General features: G+C 36.6%; 1 protein-coding gene across 2 annotated transcripts in view; it reads left to right on the plus strand.

Annotated features, from left to right (window-relative positions):
• LOC106877250 (growth/differentiation factor 8) overlaps positions 1–14,735 on the plus strand; it is an 80,209-nt gene that overhangs the window by 30,833 nt on the left and 34,641 nt on the right. Inside the window, exon 2 of one of the 2 annotated variants that reach the window (XM_089343643.1) lies at positions 11,587–11,666. The exons of the other annotated variant lie outside the window; for it this stretch is intronic. Within the exon in view, the coding sequence (XP_089199769.1) occupies positions 11,663–11,666 (4 nt within the window). The 5' untranslated portion in view covers positions 11,587–11,662. The remainder of the gene's footprint in view (positions 1–11,586; positions 11,667–14,735) is intronic. 2 annotated transcript variants of the gene reach the window in all.

Here is a 14,735-nt window from a genome sequence, read left to right on the forward strand (position 1 = left end):
TTATTATTATTATTATTATTATCATCATCATCATTATTTTTATTATTATTATTATTATTATTATTATTATTATTATTATTATTATTATTATTATTATTATTATCATCATTATTATTATTATTATTGTTATTATTATTATTATTATTATTATTTTATGTTTGACTTTTGTTTTGCATTTGTACAAGTTGGATCCAAGTCTCACCCAGAGACCTCAAGAGACAACAAGTTAGAAGTTCATGTAGGTGTTATGCCTAGGGTACCATATATTTGGATTTGTACAGTTTTGTTCAAGTGAATGTTTAAGAAACCATAAGAAAATTATGTTTGCTTTAAAATTTGAGATCACATAGACAGTATTTTACGTAGGATATGGGCAGTTCCCATGAGCACTATCTTTTGGACTTCAGCCATTTTGGGGTTTCCTGGTATCTGAGCTAGGTAGTAATCAGCCCGTTTCGCTGTCATTCCCAGGGCACCTATGACAATAGGTATTGTTTTCGTCTTCAGATTCCACATTTTGCTAATTTCTATTTCAAGATCTTTATATTTGCTCAGTTTTTGGTAGGTCTTGACAGATACGTTTATATCAATTGGGACAGTCATATCAATGAGGAGGCATGATTTTTGTCTGAAGTCTTTCAGTATGATGTCTGGCCTATTTGCGTCTATCTTTCTGTCAGTTTGAATGGTGAAGTTCCAGAGGAGTGCAATGTGATCATTTTCAAGTACTGGGGGTGGTTTGTGTTCCCACCAGTTTTTATCATGGGGCAAGTCCAGGTTTTTGCATATTACCCAGTGAATATATTGTGCAGCTCTATCATGCCTGTTGAGATACTCTGTAGGCGCAAGCAGACTGCACATGGAGACAACATGATCGATGGTCTCATTTTGTTGTTGGCATATACGACATAATGGGGAGCTGCCGTTCTTTAATATGTTGGCCTGGTAGTTCTTTGTAGGTAGGCATTGATCTTGGGCTGCTATGATAAACCCCTCTGTTTCTGATTTCAATCCAGAGGCCATTAACCATTGGTGGGTAAGGGCTTTGTCAATATCTGCATTATTCGCTCTCTTTGGGTATTTGCCATTGAGAGGTTTTCCATGCCATTTTTCAGTCATAATAGCTAAGGCAGCAATTTTAGCACGGGTTTTCAAGCGCTTAGCTTTTTCTGTAGGTGTTTCTAGTTCGTCTAATTCTTGAATTTGTTGCAATTGGAATTCACTTAGATATTCCTTTGCCTGTTTTGTTACTGAGTAAGATGCTTTCTTGCTTTCATATTTTAAGACAAGTTTTAGCATCCAGTCCTCAGAGTTTTTCATATAGGTGTCTAGGCCAATTGTGGCTACCTTCATTGATAATGCCAGCTGTAGTAGTCCTCGACCTCCCTCTTTTCTTGGCAGATAAAGACGTTCTATATCTGCCTTAGGGTGGTGCATTCTATGCATTGTCAACAGTTTTCGTATTTTTCTGTCAACATTACATATTTCAGTAATTGACCAGTTAACGATGTTGAAACTGTAAGTCACGACTGGTATGGCTAGAGCATTGATCGCTTCGATCCTGTTTCTCGCGTTCAGCTCTGTCTTCAGTATTGCTCTCACCCTGCGATAACATTCTCTTCTGATCCTTTCCCTCATCACTGAGTGCTTGATATTGTCCCCTTCAATTACCCCTAGGTATTTGTAGCTCTCCGCTGGTTCTAACTCTTTTATGACATTTTGCTGGTCAAGGTTCACATTAGATGTATTTGTCATTTTTCCTTTGATAAAGATAGCTTTTGCACATTTATCAAGGCCAAATTGCATCCTGATGTCATCACTGAATTGTTTAACAATCGCTAGTAGGCCTTTGAGTTGTTGGTCATTTTTTGCAAAGAGCTTTAAATCATCCATGTAAATGAGATGATTTATATTTTTATCAAATATTTTATAACCATACTGTGCATCATTGAGCAATTTTGAGAGCGGTATTAGGGCTAGACAGAAGAGGAGTGGTGATAGTGAGTCACCCTGGAAAATGCCACATGAAATTCTTACATCTCCAGCATTTAGAGATTCAGTGTCATTGTTCAACATCAGTGTGGTTCTCCATGATCTCATACTTACAGATAAAAAGTTTCGCAGAGTAGGAGCTATTTTATACATTTCCAGACATTTCCTAATCCAGCTATGTGGTAGGCTATCAAAGGCCTTTTTATAGTCTATCCAGGCTATTGACAAGTTTTTGTGTCGCTTGTGACAATCTTCTAAGATCATCTTATTGATGAGTAGCTGATCTTTACAACCATAAGATCCACGTTTACATCCCTTTTGCTCATTAGGGAATATGCTACTTTCTATTAAAAAACTATAGGTGTACTCGGTTAGGACAGATGTTAGCGTCTTATACATTGTTGTTAAGCAGGTTATGGGGCGATAATTTTTTGGTTCGTTTGTTTCCTCATTTTTTGGAAGCAGGAATGTTAAACCATTAACTAGCCAAGAGGGCATCAAACTAGGATTTTGCAAAACATCGTTGTAAAGTTTTGTTAGCAGTTCATGGCTTTCTGGGAAGGCATTCAACCAGAAGTTAGGAATTTTATCCTTTCCTGGAGACTTCCATTTGCTTGACCTCCTGAGAGCAGATCTTATATCTTCTACCCTGACCCCCTCCCACTTTTGCTCCTCTAAGGAGTCTAGGTCTGTAGCTATTCTATCAATCCAAGGGGCCTTTTCATTGTGTGTTTTATCTTCTGCCCAGATTTTATTCCAAAATTCTTGCACTTCTTCTTTTGATGGGACAGACTTTATTGTTACTGGTGTTTTCCCTATCTTCCTGTAGAAATTTTTGGGGTTATTTTTGAACATGTTATTATCTCGGAAGAATTTAACACGCTTTTCATACCTTGCTATGCGGGCAGCTTTAGCACATACCTTTTGCTTGATGGTTTCTATGGTGGCATCAATGTCAACTATGGTTTTCATGTTATATTTTTTCTTTAGTTTTTGGGTCTTTGTAGGTTTGATACTCTTGTCAAATTTAAGGTTTTTCAAACATTCTATGTCAGATCTAAGCAGCTTAATTTGGTGTTGAATGCGTTCTTGCCAAGAAGGCTTTTTGTGGGAGTGTTGTCTTTTTCTAATCTTTTCACCACATAGAATCGTTGAGATTCTTGCGGATGCATAGTACAGGTGGTTGAGATCTGTAATATCAACATCATTAGCTGAAATTATATCCTTAAGTGCAAGGCGGATTTTACCAATTATTTTCAGGTTTTGGTTAGAATTGCGAATTTTGGGGAGAGTGTCGCGTTCATTCATACTAGTTTCTTTAATTTTCAGCCATTCAATCATGATTTGATTTTTTAGATCATGTAGTTCTGTTGCGTCGATTTCTGTATGACTTCCTTCATCTATTTGATTTTCACCTGCCTTAGTGTTTATGGTTGGTTCAGAGAGTATTTTATTTTGCCTATCAGTTACCTTAACTCTTTCAATTATTACTGTATTTTCATCAGCCTTGGGCTGGTTTATAATTATTTCCTCTGTAGTATCTTCTTTAGCTGCAGTTTCATTCTTTTTATCCTTTACTGCTTGCTTAATTTGGTCAATCTCTACTTCAGTTAGTAATTTTTTTTTTATAATGTTTCTTCTGACGTTGGCAAGTTTATTACTGTCTATGTAGGGTCTTACTGCAAGGTGTTTCTGTCTCCAGTTTAAGTAGGTTTGTACAGTATTAGATTTATCTGTAGGGAAATATATGGCACGGTAGAAGGCTCTAAGAACTTCTTTATTATCTTCCCTAGACCATTTTTCATTCTTTTTCTTTTGGTTATTTGATGACGAGCATGGATGGCCATCTGTTGGAATATTCCGGTTGTGGGGTACTTCCAGCTCCTGTGTGTCGGGAAGATTTGAACCAGTAGCAGATTTCTCGTCTCGGATCTGGTTCATTATCCGAGTAAGTGGTCCTTTATAATCCGGTCTATGACCATTGCGGTTTATATTTTGTTTTATTACCAGTGAGGCATAACAAGCTTCGACGTTGACGCTAGGGGACGGATCTGTCTGTTTAGGGTAAGTTTTTTGAGACAACACCGTCTCCGAGCTTTCGTGACGTAGCTTCTTAAGGCTAGCAGATCTATTTCGAGTGAGTGGCCCTTTGTGATTCGGTCGATAACCACTCTGGTTTGTGATCTGCCTTGTTATCATTGAGGCATGACGAGCTTTGGCGTTGACATTCGGGGACGGATTTGTCTGTTTAGGGTCAGTTTTTTGAGACAACACCGTCACCGAGTTCTCAGCATGTAAACATTGCTCGTAGCGTAGTTTTTTAAGGCTAGCAGATCGGTATTCATCTGTATTTTTTTTGTTGATAGATTTATCTCCAGGCATAGTGTATTTTTTGTGTGTGTGTGGCGTTTTAAACTTATGAATGGTTCACTGTCTGTATTTGTTCACAAAATGAAAATAAACAAAGAAGAAAGAAAAAAAGTTTTGGTTTTGCTTCGTTTGTGATATGTGTTTTCGTATCCGTAAGTGTGTCCTGTGATTTTTACGTAGTTCTGTAAACATTAAGATGCATGTGTAGTTCTATGGGTATCAAAACGTATATATCATTGTGTACACGTTCAAGTGTATGCGTAATTATTCAATATATGTACTTACTATTTTGTTCCATTTCTTTTTTTTATATAGTTTGTAAACTTTCCGGTGTTGGTTTTGCGTGTGTGATCGCACGTGTTTCATTGAGACATCGTGCATAGGAGGTCCTGTGCTTTGTATTGCAGTGAAATTTCATTTTTTAAGAATAAAAAATATTCTTAAAAAAATTATCTTCGTTAAAAGACCGCTTCCTTCAAATCTTCCACCGGTTCTTTTGGCTAATTCCATCGATTGTTATTGGATTAGATATGTTTTTGTATAGGGAGCCCGGTGTAGCACCTTATTATTATTATTATTATTATTATTATTATTATTATTATTATTATTATTATTATTCTATCATCATCCATAAACACACGCGCAAACACGCCACGCGCACACGCGCACACATAATGTTTAAGTCATGGGAATTTAGAAACTTCGAGATACATGAAATGATTCGTGAGTTCAAGTCCCACGAACAGCTTACGATATTTTACTATCCAAAGTGGGGGTTTTTTTTTTTAACCAATACTTACATGCCATCATTTGTAGCTTTATCTACTTCGATTTCAGCAGTGAAAAAACGAATACATATATATATATATATGTATATATAAGTATATATACAATTATAATTTAGGGTTTTTAGATAATTTAGATAATTTTAAATAATTGTTACCTTTGATGGTTTTTATTCCCATGCTGGCCACTTGATAAAATCGATATTTTATATATTGATCTTATCCCCATTTATATAAATATATATACATATATATGTGTGTTTGTGTGTGTGTGTTTGTGTGTGTGTGTTTGTGTGTGTGTGTTTGTGTGTGTGTGAGTATACACATATATGTATGTACGTATGTATATATAGAGTGTTTGAAGTGATGTACAAATATTGCATGTTAAGACGAAGGAGGCAGTCAGAATTTTCGATAATTGTTTATTATCCAAAGTTCTGACTGCTTCCTTATATATATATATATATATATATATATATATATATATATATATATATATTGACCGCAGCCACATAACTGAAACAAGTAAAATAAATGAAGAATACATCTGAAAAAGGAATAGAAATGGCTTTTCTGGTGATTTTTCCACTTCAATAATTAGATGTTGACAAAAAGTTACATATATACATACAAATATATATATATATATATATATATATATAATTCATAAGGGAAATTTCTAGGGGAAATTTTTTTACACACTGGCTTCTTGATAAAATTCTTGTAAAAGAGTTTTATCCCTTTTTGAATTTATTTATCAAATTTATATATATATATATATATATATATATATATATATATATATATATATATATATATATATATATATACAAATATACATATATATATATGTGTGTGTGTGTGTAAATGTATATACATATATTTATTTATGTGTGTATGTCTATATATATATATATATATATATATATATATATATATATATATATATATATATATATTAATGCATAATAGAATATAAGGATAAAAATTATGTTAATAATTTTAATCAGGTAGTCAGCGTGCTATAACAATTTATAGGCAATTTATACATTAAATTAATAATAATATACATATGCATATAATTATATTAAGGGACCAAGGGCGAAAACGACCTATCTCCAGCGTACTTGAAGCGCCGATACCTTCAAAAAACTACTAGTTTTTTAAGGTATCGGCATTTCAAGCTTGCTAAATATATATATATATATATATATATATATATATATAAGCTCTGATCTTGAGCAGCCAAGGTAAAGCCTTCGGTCTCTACTTTTAGCCCTAAGCTCCGTAGCTACTGATGGGTGTACTTCTGGTCTACATCAGCTTGTTTGCTACAGGTCGCATATTTAGTAGACGATTTTTGTTCCCACCTATCAGCCAATTGTTCAAACGCATTTTCCTTTGCTATTGATTTCACCCTCTTTGCAGCTACATTTGCCGCACTTCGATCATGCTGTTCAACCTGGGTACTATGCATGAACTCACTAGCAAATTTTTTGCTCTCCTTCGTAACAAAATGAAGCTTCTTACGTCTCTCGTGGTTTTCAACGAGCTTTAACATTCAGTCGTTAGGTGTTTCAATATATTTTGCGAGTCCAACTGTTTTGGTCTTGTTAGAGGTTTCGAATTGGATCAAGCCTCGACCTCCTTGAGCTTTGGGAAGGAAAAAACGATATGCGTCTGCCTTATTACAAGCCAGCAGCTTACCATTTATTATTATTATTATTATTATTATTATTATTATTATTATTATTATTATTATTATTATTGAGTGAGGGAGCAGTGCATCCCATCAAATGACACTGGGGTACAAATATACGAAGCCCAATATACCTATCATAACTACCCGTTTGATAAGGGTACACCAGGCACATACATCACAACCATATGTACAACATGGTGACCTTATATCAAGATAAACAGTGCATGATCTTGCAGGTGGGGCTCAGAATTTTCTTCAGGTCAAGTAGCCCATCCCGCTCAAAAGGTCCCTGAATAACGGTTGTTTAAAGATGATGAATGAAACACCTATGTTTCCAAAAGTGAATTATCCAAACTCCAAAGAATTCCTCTCAACACATGGCTATGATGCTCCTCCACTACTTCTGCTCGTGATCAGAGATGCACATATCGTCAGCCACTAAGGAACATGCTCAACTGGTTAAGGTCAAACAACTGACAAATAAATCTGTAGTATTGAGCAGAATATTTGCTGTAGTCCATCTTTTTATACCAAGACAAAACAATGTACATGATAACACTTCTGATCAGTTAAGATCGGAAGCCATGAAAGCCATTGCCTGGTGTTGCATCAAGGCATTTATTATTATTATTTAAAAGTGGTTGGATCGATTTGTTCGAGTAGAATCCTTCAAAGCAGTGCTTCAACATGGCCGTAATCCAATGACTGAAACAAGTAAAAGAAAAAGAAAATGAAACGAAAAAGATAACTTCAAATTGTTGTGGTTGTCATGCTGGCTTTACGGACCCCCCCCCCCCACAACCAACCAACCTGCTGTCATCGCATATCTTTTCCCCATTTCATCAACAATTCGTGAATCATGAAAACGTGACGAAAACTATTCATTTCAGGAGTCAACAAAATCGATATAGTTTTTATGATACACAGAATAGCACTTTGATAATCTGATAAATGGATGAAGATCCATTTAATCCTCCACTAATTCCGAATGGATTAACCTCAGTTCGAAGCTCCAAATAAAATAGCATTTTATATCTATGAGCTGTCGTGTATTTCTTGTGGTCGGAATCGTGGCATTGGCGGAGGTGTAGCTCTGTGGTAAGAAGTTTGCTTCCCGAGCACACGGTTCCAGTTTCAATCCCACTGCCTGTACACTTTGCAAAGTGTCTTCTTACTATAGTCAAGGGCCGGCGAAAACCCTGTAAAGGGATGTGGTTGACGGAAATTGAAAGAAGCCTACTGTGTATGTATACACACACACACATCCATATATGTGTGTGTGTGTGTGTGTGTGTATACACACTTACGCACACATATTTATTTATTCGTATACATTATGTGTGCCATTGTATTTGTCCCCCACCACCGTTTGACGACAAGTGTTGGTTTGTTTGCGTTCCCGTAACCTAGCGGTTCGGACAACAGACACTGATAGAATACGTACCAGACTAGGGTACTAGGATAAATCCAGTCTTTTCCTAGAATTGTTATATTATTGTTATCTGGCTATTTTGAGTGGAGGCGCAATGGCCCAGTGGTTAGGGCAGCGGACTCGCGGTCATAGGATCGTGGTTTCGATTCCCAGACCGGGCGTTGTGAGTGTTTATTGAGCGAAAACACCTAAAGCTCCACTAGGCTCCGGCAGGGGATGGTGGCGAACCCTGCTGCACTCTTTCACCACAACTTTCTCTCACTCTTTCTTCCTGTTTCTGTTGTGCCTGTAATTCAAAGGGTCAGCCTTGTCACACTCTATGTCACGCTGAATATCCCCGAGAACTACGTTAAGGGTACACGTGTCTGTGGAGTGCTCAGCCACTTGCACGTTAATTTCACGAGCAGGCTGTTCCGTTGATCGGATCAACTGGAACCCTCGACGTCGTAAACGACGGAGTGCCAACATCTGGCTACTTTATTTACTTTGCTAATGAGGATTAATTATCCTGTACTTTAATTTGCTCTTCTAGTTGTTTATTCTGTATCGGCAGCTTTTGTGCTTTGTCATTATTTACTGTTTATTTAATCTCCCTTTGTCGGTTGTTGTTAGCATATTAGTCTATTGTTTTAAGTAATATTTCTATTTATTATTTCCCTTTGCACATTTCTCATAGCATCCATTAATCCCTGTTGAGATTAAAAATACGGTCCCTTAACGAGATGTCTATATTTCAAAATAGCTATTCCGGCCCATTGTAAACGTTTCAGCAAGCTGACGATATATCTATTGTCAGCTTCTGCTTGTTCAGCTGTTATGGAATGTTACCGAATTCCAGCAACGGCAGAGACCAGATTTGCTCTCACGAAAGAGATACGCTGGGGTGAATTGGAAAGATCTACTCATAACATATTTATTACTATCGCTGTTATTAATATTACTACCGTTGTTAATAGGATTACCATCACTTTTCCTGTTTATTACATCACCACATATCACCTACTGTGTATAGCCTCGATTTCTGACTTCGTCAGTCAACGTCCTCTGTTACCCCCTATCGTAATGGAGTCAGCGTTATTAAATATCTGCTTTTGGTGATCCGTTATTTGTTGTTTAGTGCAAGTTAAGCCAGTACACATTTGTTAGCTGTGTATATACATTGATTGTTTGTGTAACATGAGAGCATTTACAGCGGCCAGGCAATAGCTTTGAGCTGTGTGTTTGTGTAACATGAGAGCATTTACAGCGGCCAGGCAATAGCTTTGAGCTGTGTGTTTGTGTAACATGAGAGCATTTACAGCGGCCAGGCAATAGCTTTGAGCTGTGTGTTTGTGTAACATGAGAGCATTTACAGCGGCCAGGCAATAGCTTTGAGCTGTGTGTTTGTGTAACATGAGAGCATTTACAGCGGCCAGGCAATAGCTTTGAGCTGTGTGTTTGTGTAACATGAGACCATTTACAGCGGCCAGGCAATAGCTTTGAGCTGTGTGTTTGTGTAACATGAGAGCATTTACAGCGGCCAGGCAATAGCTTTGAGCTGTGTGTTTGTGTAACATGAGACCATTTACAGCGGCCAGGCAATAGCTTTGAGCTGTGTGTTTGTGTAACATGAGAGCATTTACAGCGGCCAGGCAATAGCTTTGAGCTGTGTGTTTGTGTAACATGAGAGCATTTACAGCGGCCAGGCAATAGCTTTGAGCTGTGTGTTTGTGTAACATGAGACCATTTACAGCGGCCAGGCAATAGCTTTGAGCTGTGTGTTTGTGTAACATGAGACCATTTACAGCGGCCAGGCAATAGCTTTGAGCTGTGTGTTTGTGTAACATGAGACCATTTACAGCGGCCAGGCAATAGCTTTGAGCTGTGTTTAAATTAACTTCTTGTCCAATCCGTTCTTAGCTTAGATGTCCTTGTACAATCTTGTTACGTTTACCTTTTTACCAAAGTATCTAGGGAAGACACACACCAACCTGTACCTCAATGTTATTCTGGTTATCATTGCATTAGTCCTAGAAAAGAATCAAATATATTTTTAAGGATTATTTCTAATGTAATTTCAGGTTGGGATTCTAACAAAAAAAAAATAGAACCTTTCCATTACTGAAATTTGGATAACAATAATAATTGTTTGATAAATGTAGTACTTTGAGAAACTCTTGTGTGTGTATGCATGTGTGCGTGTATGTGTTTATACATGTATGTATGCATATGTGTATATTTGTAGATATATGCTTGCACCTTATTTATTTATCTATTTATTTATCTATCTATTTATTTATTTTTTAGTATTCTTCCTAGAAGGGAGGAGCTCCATCACAACAATATATGATAACTGATGATAATTGCTATATTATCAAACATTAAGACAGCCTTGTATATTTTTATTGTTCCACTTACAGAATATATCTATAAAGTTTGTGTTAGCCAGTCTCTTTCTTTGCCTGAAAATCCTAACTTCTCCACATTGTCACTTTTTGACATCTACTAACACAATCAAATGCACGAATAATTACTGGTATAAATGGGAATTTATAATCAGAGTAGAGGTGATACAGGTTTTGAAGCAGTTGTCCGGAAAGCTTCTCCCTTTTGTTGATTTTGGAAGAAAGGTGTACATCTGCAGAGCAACTAACAGTTTCATGCTATTATGATACTTGAGAAAGTATATTTATAAAATACGCCATATTATCTTAAAGAAATCTCTCAGGCTCTGTTTACACTATATGTATATATATACATAATACATACATGTGTGTGTGTGTGTGTGTGTGTGTGTGTGTGTGTGTGTGTGTGTGTGTGTGTGTGTGTGTGTGTGTGTGTGTGTGTGTGTGTGTGTGTGTGTGTGTATATCATGAATAGAGATTGAAAAAATCAGACCTCAGAAAAAATCAGTCTCTTGCTGGATGGAATAAACATTTCTTCCCTCTTCTTTGTTAATTATGAATATGTGTGTATCTATATACGTACATGAATTCATCCTTGAATTCAATCTAGATACTTTTACATATATTCAGTTCTATTAACGGCTGGTAATTGAAATTTTCCTAATTAGTCGTCTTCTTTTGGGTTTTATGAAACCCGGCTTCTCAACCTTGGCGGCGAGGCAGTGGATTCCGTAACGAAGTGGCCCCCAATAATTACAAGTATAAAACTAAAACAGTAACCCGGATGAAATATCTACCAATTTTCCACAGCAAAACTTCGAGCCCTAGGTGTTTTCTGTTTCTTTAATCTTTAACATTATATTGACGTCTGCTGGACAACTTATATCTACTACTGTGTACATTTTCTTTTCTCTGCCTCAGATCATTATGTCTGGTCTATTGTGCCTACAATTACAGAGGTTTTCACACGAACCATTGGCCGGTATTCTTTCATATTATGGGTGAGTATGTGCTCTATGTCACTGTAACTTCTTCTGTTGTGATATTCAAGACTGTCCTTTCTACGGTTTACATTAAATAGTGTCTCGACCACCACGCCAGGCCTCATAAGTTGTTAGTTATTATCATGACAAAATTTTTCGAACAGCTGTTTATTTTCTGGGCTACATCATTCGTGTTACTTCCACAGTCTGCATCGGTTGTCACATTTGGGTGATTTTTACCTGCATTCTTACCAGGTATTTCATTGCTTCTTGTTTCTGGATTGCAAAAGTATGGCCTTCAAGACGAGAGCTTGTCCAAGATAGACCTACTTCGGTTATACAAGCTACTATCTCTCTAAACGTTTTCTGCCAAATTTATTATTGTTTCGATTACAAATTGGATTTTCAAAATGCGTGGTAGCTGGTCTCTCCTATTTTTAATTATTTGAAGTCTTCCTGTAAAGAAGGAGCTGGTTTCTGACAAAGATACAAAGTTCCATCGTTGGAATGTTAACAAAAACTAATCCATAATTTGAACTTGAGAAAAGTCTTGCATATTTTCACTATTCCCCTTATAGATTGTATTTATAATGAGTGTTTTAGCTGGTTGGTTTCTTTTTTTGAAAAGCTACCGTTTCCAAATTGTCACCGACATTTACGAACATATATTCAAATCGACTTTACCATTCATCCATTCGGAATCGATAAAATACGTAGCAGTTAATCACTGGGAATAATGAACACGACTTAATCCACCCTTTTAAATTGCTGGTGTTGTGCCAGAATTAGAATGCATTCACAATAGTAAGGTTCTTAGTTATTTTTACAGCAGTTTCACGAGTCAATATTTACTGGTATAAATGAGACCTTATAGAAGAGAGAAGCCTTGGGTTTCGAAGTAGCTGTCTAGGCTAGCTGTCTAGCCTTTAGAAAGTCTTTCGTCTGATACTTTTTTCTTTCGGTGAAGGTGGTCAATGTCATAGCAGATACGGACATCTCAGGTGGAGATGAATAGGTTTCGAGTTTTAACATCAATGACCTCATCGAGAGTCTGACAGAGAAACTGAAATATCGGTTTCAAATTTTGGCACAAGGCTAGCAATTTCGGTGGAGGGGTGAGTCGATTACATCAACCCTAGTACATCAACTAGTACTTATTTTATCGACCTCTAAAGGATGAACGGCAGAGTCAACCTCGGCGGCATTTGAACTCAACGTAAAGACGGACGAAATACCGCTTAGCATTTTGCCCGGTGTGCTAAAGATTCCACCAGCTCGCCGCTTTAGAGTAACCGAAATATTGGTAGGAATTCTGGCATACCAAACACATCATGGGCCACTGGTTTATTGTAGGCCGAGGGCTCTGAGCACCATATATTTAATTTGAGTGAGCTATTGCCTGGTTACATGTATCATGTTACAAGGAACATCATCAGACGGTTTTTCTTTCAGCCATTCCTAGGTACGTGTAACAGTCTTCATCGTTCTTACTAAGGTTGCTAGACCTGTGTGTAGTTTTCTCTCGTTTTCTAGTCAAGTAGGAGCCTTTACCTTGAATAAATTCCTTCTCTGTATCCTCGAAGAATATCGTAATCATATCCAGGTTCTTCTCCTTACCATTTTGCGATATATTTTTTAGTCGTCCCAAAATAAAAACAATGTTTCAGGTTGGTGTTTTTGCGTACAGAGAAATTGACTTTTTTTAAATGCACTCCTGTGATATTTCACCCTATCAAAGACAGTACAATCAGCTTTTAACTCCTATTTGAGGATGATCAATTAATGCTAAAGTTTTCTCTTTATCATCTACAAAGTTTGTCCCTATTTTTAACATTTTGTTGGTGAGAAGTGTAATATTTCTTCGTCTGCTTGTGATAAGAATCGCCATATTCATTTCCCCTTTTTACAAATCTCTGAAGGCGTTGTTTTGTTGTATTACGTTTGATTATTTCTTTAGTATCTTGAAGACACTGATTATCCGTTGTGGCGAATGCATATAAGCAGGTGGTTATTTGCCAAAAGGGAAATACAGTACTCCATTTTTAACATTCTTCCCCGACTCTTTAATAACTGTCAACACCGACTAAGTGGATCTCTTATATTTGCTACTCCAGTATGGCTTGACCTGGGATTTTAAAACCGAAATAATCTTTTCTGGTGACGTGTTCATTCAGATTTTGTTTCAAGTATTTCTATTCTTCCCTTTCTCAGCGTGTAATATACTCATTATCATGACTGCTGCTGTTGTCGCCAACAGTCTGATGCGGATCGGCTGTCAGTGAGATGTAGGCTTTCATCATATTACCTCGTAGTATAACCTTGCTGCGAAGTAGTATGGTGGCGGTCGGAGTTGAGTCTTCTGTGACACTTGGTGTCCTCCTTGATATAGAAATAAAATGACAGCCACCGTTTCGCATTTAAAAATGCTGCTTGGTGACGTAATTGTTTTATCGTGAAATGTTTTTAATGTTCGCACCAACATATTTTCATTCTATTTATAAAGCCAGCGATGAGCTTGAAGAATCGTTGCTGCGAAGTAGAAAAGGCTTAGCCGCATTTCTTCTCGTTTTGCGTTCTAAGTTCAAATCGACTTTATCATTCATCCATTCGGAATCGATAAAATACGTAGCAGTTAATCACTGGGAATAATGAACACGACTTAATCCACCCTTTTAAATTGCTGGTGTTGTGCCAGAATTAGAATGCATTCACAATAGTAAGGTTCTTAGTTATTTTTACAGCAGTTTCACGAGTCAATATTGATTTCATAACTACAAAAAAAAAATGCTTTAGAGTTTGGATTTCGTCTAAAACTACAATTAATAAAATTCCCTTTCCCTTTTTCTTTCTTTATAGTTCTTTCCCGATGTTGATGCTCTGTCTAGCTATGTTTTTTTTTTTGTTTTTTTCTGTTCCGATTTCCTGGAAGGTGAATTCAAGTTTGAATGAAACCTCACTGTATTCTTGAACAGAAAAAAAGAAGAAAAAAAGGTTTTCTTCGCAGAGTGTGATCAGAATCTTTTTCATACAATAGAGAAAAATATTTCTTTAACAGAGAGTGTTTATTCACCGGATTTCGTAGTTTAT

Source organism: Octopus bimaculoides, chromosome 27 (genome assembly GCF_046866305.1).
Source record: "Octopus bimaculoides isolate indiv1 chromosome 27, ASM4686630v1, whole genome shotgun sequence".
NCBI classification, from domain to species: Eukaryota; Metazoa; Mollusca; class Cephalopoda; order Octopoda; family Octopodidae; genus Octopus; species Octopus bimaculoides.